Raw genomic sequence first — 7,851 nt, forward strand, 5'->3', positions numbered from 1 at the left:
TGATATATAATTTTAAAATTATTTTATATTTTTACATGAATTCAAATATTACTATTTTTTAACATAGAGTTGTTAACCAATCAATATTCTTTTGCGTTTGATTGTTCTTCCTATGACTTGAATAATCTTACCGCCTCTGTTCTTGTAAATTGAACGTTGAATTCATAAGCTTATAGCATAGCCGATCGGATTCATGTTCAATGGCTGCTAAATCTAAGTACGAATATGGATATATTTCAATAACTTTTTTAAAATATTTCTTAAAAGTAAAACAAATGAAATAAACTTTATTATATGTCAAAATTAATTTATACATGTACGTATATCATGTCAAATAGTTTGATTGACTATATACTCCTTAACCACGTTTTTATTGTTAAACGGATCAATAAATCTTTACTGATAAAAGTGGTTATTTATAAAGTAATAAATTATCATTATACTATCGATTCAAATATTGTCACTGAAAAAATTTATAAATATAAAAAATATAATTTATCTTATTTTATACTTTTAATTTTCATATTTATATTTTTAAAGTAATTATTGTAATTATACTCGTACCTACTTAAGTATCAGAGAGAGTTTTTTTTCATATGTATTTCCTCTTCTTGCTGGAGACTAACAAAAACCCATATACAGAAAAATATTTAATTCTGATCAAAACGTCCTCCCAACACATTTTCGATACAATACTATTAAACAAATTCATACGAAAAGCTCTGTGAAGTTTAGAATGACACTGGAAGCTTTGACTCCTAGAAAATTCTCTCGCACTCTCTATATGCAATACTTTAGCCTAAAATTTGGTTGACATGACTAGGAGATTCAATTTCTTGTTTGCCTGTATTCTAAAAATAAAACAAACAAAAACATGAACCTTTGTACAATAAATGGAATTTAGCTTTACATTATTGTTGTTGCAAAAGAATTAATCTTTATTTTTTAGATATATATTAAATTAAATAAATTAATAAACAAGAACTAAAAAAAGTAAAACATTAATAATTAATAATTGAGAGATAAAAATATCGTATTTAAAAGGCAATTTCCTCAATTTAGCATATAGATCAATATTTTTGTATTTACTTAAAATATTTAAAAAATTAATATTTTTTTAATAATTATTATAAATAGTCCCAAAAATTAAATTAAATTATAAAAATTATAAAACTATTATAAACAGTCCCAAACAGTAAATATTAAAAAATATATACAAAGGCATTACCTTATCAACATTTAAAATATATATATATATATATATATATATATATATATATATATATATATAGTTTGATACTATCATTTTTGCACACTTTCCCTTAATAAATTATAATAATAATATTTTATTTTAATTTTTTTTATTAATTAAATGAAATATTTTATTGTTAAAAAGAGTTGTAAGGGGAAAGTAAGAGAAAAAAATAGATGTATGAGAATTATTATTTTCAAAATTTAAATATTAATATAACATTGAATTGCAACTTAAAGCACGTACATGTACCTTTAGTGGATATAAATATTTATAATTAAATTTATCTTGTTGAAGTAGTTGTTGTAGGTGGAAGATAAATCTCTTGTTGGTCAAAAGTTAAGAGATCTATCGAAGATATATGGGTGGGTTCGAGATCTCAAGATGATGTTTTTGCTAATACGTCTTCTTTGGAGAATATCCATGAATATGATAATTTGCTACAAAAAACTAATTCCTGTCTTGTGAAAATTCTGGTGTTTTATAAGGATTCTTTCATCTAAAAAATTGAACTACTACAACAAGTTTTAAATTAGTTGTTGTCAAATGAGTTACTTCTAAATTTTGTTTCCCAAGATTTAGTATTGTAAAATTATTTTGAATCTCTTTTTGATGATGAATAAGAAGCTCAAAAGTTATGTCCGATCATTTTGGCAGCGAATATATTGAATCTACCTCGACTGCTAGTATTTTCTTAGAAGAAATCAATTTGATCTTTAAGTTACTAGCTAAAAAAATTTGATAAGGAATAATCATTAAGGGAACATGAAAGTTACTCATTACATAAAGTTATTTTGTTTGTCTTTATTTTTTTTTCTCATTTTTCGGTTTAAACTCCCAACGTATGATTGTGATTACAAATATCTATGATCCATATTTACTATAAAGGACCAAAGATGCCTTGCTTATGTATCATTGAAAAGTACATTAAAATAAATATAGCAGTAAAAAGAAGTGATAGAAAAGTATGCAAACTATAAAACGAGTTAAGGTAGATTGGCCACACTGAAACTTCCGCATAATAACTCTACCAAACAGTATCCTACTACAGGAATATCTTTGTGTACACCTATTACAATTTTCACTACATACTCAGACACTACTACAAAAAAAGCTCATTAACAACGGTTAATATAGACATATAAAGATGGTTCTCGAACCGTCGTTATTGCGGGTGTCGTTACAAATCAGTTGTTTATTACGTCGTTATAAAATCACATTAACGACAGTTCTAGAATCGTTGTTGTTATACCAAATAACAATAATTTTTTAAAAAAAATACACTTATAATGACGGTTCCCCACTAGAACCGTTGTTATAAATTATTTTTAAAGACAGTTCTAATATATAAGTGTATTTTTTAAAAAAGAAAATATGTATTATTATATATTTACTTCAATCCTGCTTAAAATATCAAATATCTAGAATAATAATATATGTAATATCATAATTTAAATATAAAAGTCTACAAAAAGTTCTATAAATATATGAAAAAGTTTTATGTCATTTTAAAGTGGTATACATGGTTACCTTAAGGTACATCCAAGTGAGTTTCTTTGCATTTGCATTTGCACTTCTTCTCCCACTGAGCATGTTATATACAAAATAAACACTGAAATAATAAGATTTCATGTTAGAACACACACATAACATATGTAATGTAATGTATGAGTAATAAATTTGTGAATGTAATGTAATTATAATGATTGGAAAAATGTCAAATTTATACTAGAAAACATCATGGAAAATTTCATAATTTTCTGATAAGTGTAAGTATGATGAGAACTAAAACCTCAAAATGCCTAAAAAAATACCTAAATAATACTAAAAAGTAAAAAAATTATAGTAAATATTTAAATTTTAAAATTTTGGTGGAGTCAAGAATTTATATAAGAGTTAGACCATCCCTAAAATGTTCAAATGTTCAAATATATTAATTTATTCTTTACGGATAAAAAAAAGTCACAAAATATACAACATCATGTATATTTATTCTTCATATATATCTCATACCATCACATATATTTATTTCATATATTTAATTCAACCATGTGATATACATATAAATATTTCAATATATATAAAATATGTACATAATTAAAAATGTGATTATTTAGTAAATATTCCAATATACATATGATTATTTAGTAAATTAAAAATATGTACATAATTAAAGTGGCCAAAATACATCACGCATATAATTAATGGTTATTTATCAAATAATGATCAAGGTCGTTAGTAGATTCGATTTATGATGGAAAAAGAATCACCTAAACTTTTCCACCCCATGTTCTTTTGTTATTATGCTAGTTCAATTTGGTACACATGAATATATTTGTTTTTCCTCAATAATATATTTTTATAGGAATGTTATTATCAAATGAATAATACAGAATATTATACCCTAGTTTCGTGATAGGTTGGTGCTTTAACAATTGTAGAGTGCGTTGTAGACTTGCAGAGGATATATATTTGTATGTATAGTTATATTATTATATTATTCAGGTGTGAACGCATGACCATATCGGAAGTTTGGAAGGTATGGTCTGTTGCTAACATGAGCATAGTAGCAGGGATATATTTACTAATTTAATGCAATACATTATTGTAAATAATAAAAAGTTGTTATGATTTAATTATTTTACATAAACCTTTAAAAGTGGAAAAAAAATAAAAATAAGATAACGTTATTTTGGTGATTACCAGAAGTGTTGACTTTTTGTCAAGAGTCTGAATTAGTTTTGATTGAGTTATGCAACATGTAGGAGACTGATGAGGTTTTGGGCTATGGCGTGTGGAAGTGAGACACATGTGATTGCAGTGCGTGCGTAATTTAGTTAACGTGTCATGTATGTGTGGTTGAACTTGGACTGTGATTTGGTAGTGTTTTCCTGGGCTTTCTCAAGCTCCTCCAAATTCAAAACATCAATTCAAACAGCTTTATGCTTTGTTGAGTCAAAAAGATAGCTTTATGCTTTGTTAATTCTTGAAAAGCGACTAAAACTTCAATAGTGTTTGCGATTCGTGGAGGGACAGCCAGCGCATACATACGTACTCGTCCCCGCAAAATCTGTTCCAGACAAAGTAACTTTTTCAGCAGTGATTATTATGATTACTCCCAGAAAGTTCAACAAACCAAAGTGTTCCCAACAGTTTAAAATATGATTTCTTGCAAGAAACTCCACCGCACTTTTTCTTTGTGCAGTTGGTTGCCAGATTTAAATAAATCTCTAATTCCATTGTTCAAACTTCAACGTCTCCCCCCACGGTTTTCATAGTTACATTATGCATCTTTTATTCTACTCTTTTTTTTCAATTTTTCTGTCATACAAAAAACAGACACAAAAACAATTGCTCAAAATTTACTTGGTTTTTACAGCACATTGGGTAACCCTTTCTTACGGTCCAAGAGAAAAAGGTGGAGCTCCCTACGTTCTTGTCTTAAAGAATAGCCCATAAAACATATTATTACGAAATATAAAAAAATATTAATATATGAAACTTGTTGACTTTTTGGCCTCTGACCCACCTCTGCAAATTCTCCCTCTCATACGCCTAGAAAAATGTTATGGTTGAAAACAGTGAAATTGGCACGAAGGTCGGTTTATTGAATAAGGGCCGATATCATCGGCAGCCCAACCCATCGTCGTCGGCTGTTTATCTCGCCGGTGCCGTAAATTACGTACAAGTAAGCTCTCGTAAGTAGTGTGCCTCGTTCAACACATGTCAAGGAAGTTATAAGCACACATAACAATAAGATAATGGAAGAACATATCATGATATATCAATCTTCATAATTAAGAGTTTCTTTATTGCAAAATTCTATTAAAGTACTTGTACTATTATTTAAAGTGGGATCACATTAACTAAATTATATAGTAATCAAATTTCTCATTGATTATACCAAGAAGATTTCCGTATGACAGAAGAAACTAATGTAATTAAATCAGTAGTGGTATAAATAAAACTTTTCATTAATGATACTAATGAGATTTTGTAGGGAATTAATGACTGAGATATGGAACAACTTATACAAACAAGGCTGACTAGAAGCCCAACCACTTCACATCCACATGGACAGAGTGCTTTTTTGTTTCTCTCTCTCTCTCTCTTTCTACATTAATTTTATCACAAAAAATAAATGGGAATTTTTTGGACTACTCCGCCAAAAATATTGGGGAGGTAGAAAAAGGAAAAATAAAAAGAAATTGAAATGAATTTATGCATGAGCGACACGCATAGACTAAGACCAGGCTACCGTTCTTCCTGTTCACGATGATCGCGAGACGATAACCGGAAAACCCACTTGGTGAGAGACTTCCTTTTGGAGGTTCCGTTAAGCAGAGCACTCCTCTGAGTGCAGCTGGACTCAACGACGAAGTTCTTCAAGCGTTTCATGGCCAAGGTGAGAGTCTCCTCGGACATGTTAGCGAAACACACACGAAACCACCCTGGCTCAGTGCAATGGCACGACGACCCGGGGGAAATGTTTAATCCAACTTGGTACACTATTTTCTTCCACAGCTCCATCTCAGCTTCGAATGTGTTCGAATGCAAAAGGTGCCTCATGTCCACCCAGCAAAACAACCCGGCATTGCTCTCCAGGCAAGAAATGCCAGCTTTTTGTAACCCCGAAACCATCATTCTCTGTCGTCGTTTAAGCCTCTTCTGATTCTCAACGATGTAGTTTCGGGTGAACTTCTTGTCGCCCAGCATGGCAGAGAGAAGGTACTGTGTCTGCGAAGAGATCAACCCAAAGCTCGACATCTTCGTTGCGGCAGCAACCACGGTGTCGTTTTCCGAGTAGATAGCGCCGACGCGGAAACCCGGCAAACCCAAGTCTTTGGAGAGACTGTAGACAACGTGAACTCTGTTCCAGATTCCGTCAGCATCGTTTCGCTCCTTGAGGATTTCCATGATACTGACGAAGCCTGGGGAGCTAAAAACCGTCCCGGAGTATATCTCGTCGCTTATCAAATGCGTGTCTTTTTTCTCTTTGATGAAGTCGACGAGAAGGTTCAATTCACTCCGAGACATTGTGGTGCCCAGGGGGTTTGACGGGTTTGTCACCAAAACGCCTTTCACTCTCAGGTTCCGCCTGCCTGCCTCCTCGTAAGCTTGTTTCAGAGCTGACTCCGTAATTTGGAAGTTGTTAGAACTTGTGCATTGTATCGGAACAATCTCAGCACCAGTTCTCCACTTGAGGTCTCTGTCAAATCTGTATAGAATAAAGCAAGGTCAGGGGAATGAATAAAAAATTATAAAAATAAAATTACGTAGAATTTTGTAGCATGAAGTGGAATGTAAGCGATAAGATTAAGATAAAAATATACGCACCCTGGGTAATAAGGAGTGGGAAGGAGGAACGCGTCTCCTTCTTCAGCGAGACAGAACATTAAGGTTTCGTTTGCGGAAGTGGCACCGGCAGTGAGAACGATGTGGTTGGGGTCGAAAGTGACTTTGTTTCCTCTGATTTCAGCCATGAAATCTACCAATGCCTTTTTGAAGGAAGGGAGACCGTGGTAGTCTTGGAAGAGGGCTAGTTCTCTGAAGATGGATTTGCCATCTCGTTTGAAGCCGGCCACGTCAGGGTTCTTAGCCAGCCATGACTCTAGGAGGTCGAAAGAGAGCTGCAATGCAAAAGATAAATTTTATGAGTCGATCAAGTTTTAACGTAAGAGAATAAAGACCGTGGTTATTTTGAAAAAAGAAAATCAATGTCTAACCTGATTCTCCGCTAAACCCATCTGGATAATTCCTTTGGGGTTATGGAGCTCATCGTAAGGGTTTTTCTCATATTCCTGCCATCCTAAGAAGTATGAAGAGTCTTGTCCGTGACTATTGCACGTTGCTTTTGTGGACAAGAGCCTCATTTTTGTTTGTGTGTGTTTGGGATGGTAGGATGAAGAGGTGATGAGAAGTAAGTTGATCGCTGAAGGAAGGAAGGTGAAGAGAAGAGAAGAGAAGAGAAGAATATTTGAAGTGGAATTGGTGTGTAAAGGAGTAAGGTTGGTTATATATTTATAGTGGAAAGTCCTAAAGGGGTCGAGAGCCAAGTGGCAATGAAGAATGACTTTGACTATAAAAAATGTAGGCTTTCTCGAGAAGAGAGGGAGAGAGAGAGAGGAGACAGAAACTGTGAATAAATGGGTTTAATTTAAAAGCGCTTTTGTCCACCGCCCCAACCATGTCACGAGAAGTCCAGGCTCCCTAGTATCGCTGGGAGTAAAATGTTATTGACACTATTTGTGGAAAGTGTCTCCCACCGGGTATAATGTGGCGTGGGATATTGAGTTTATACGAGTCAAGAAATAATGAATGTTTTTGTTGTGTTTGTTGTTTTTATGAGCATCAACTCAAGTCGTATTAATTATGTCTAGGTTGGTTAGAAGGTAATGTTAATTGTGTAGATGCAGATAATGAAGTGAATAGAAGGAATAGATGGAAGGGAAGGGTAAGTTAAGAGAAAGTTGATAGGGTATTTTTTGTTTGAGAACTTGGTAGAGACGCCATACCGATAGCAAATCTGATGGAAAGTGGGTCAGTGTGACCCAGGAGGTCCATCAAAAGTTAATATGGAGCCTTGGGGATGGTCCATG

At 32.6% G+C, this 7,851-nt stretch overlaps 1 protein-coding gene across 1 annotated transcript; it reads right to left on the reverse strand.

The window, feature by feature from the left end:
- Positions 1-5,205: 5,205 nt before the first annotated feature.
- Positions 5,206-7,258, reverse strand: LOC137808198 (1-aminocyclopropane-1-carboxylate synthase CMA101). Its single transcript, XM_068609182.2, has 3 exons — positions 6,979-7,258; positions 6,590-6,882; positions 5,206-6,470 (listed from the first exon to the last, which is right to left on the reverse strand). The coding sequence occupies exons 1-3, from the start codon at positions 7,123-7,125 to the stop codon at positions 5,507-5,509; spliced, it is 1,404 nt and encodes a 467-aa protein (XP_068465283.2). The 5' UTR covers positions 7,126-7,258; the 3' UTR covers positions 5,206-5,506.
- Between the last annotated feature and the right edge of the window lie 593 nt (positions 7,259-7,851).

This window comes from Phaseolus vulgaris, chromosome 3, assembly GCF_051622355.1.
Source record: "Phaseolus vulgaris cultivar YP4 chromosome 3, ASM5162235v1, whole genome shotgun sequence".
NCBI classification, from domain to species: Eukaryota; Viridiplantae; Streptophyta; class Magnoliopsida; order Fabales; family Fabaceae; genus Phaseolus; species Phaseolus vulgaris.

Excerpts from the sequence above, each read along its gene's own strand:
- LOC137808198 (XM_068609182.2), bottom strand. The coding sequence starts at position 7,125 with ATGAGGCTCTTGTCCACAAAAGCAACGTGCAATAGTCACGGACAAGAC. Across the intron at positions 6,883-6,978 it reads TGGGTTTAGCGGAGAATCAG|CTCTCTTTCGACCTCCTAGA; the intron begins GTTAGACATTGA and ends TTTGCATTGCAG. Across the intron at positions 6,471-6,589 it reads CCCACTCCTTATTACCCAGG|ATTTGACAGAGACCTCAAGT; the intron begins GTGCGTATATTT and ends TATTCTATACAG.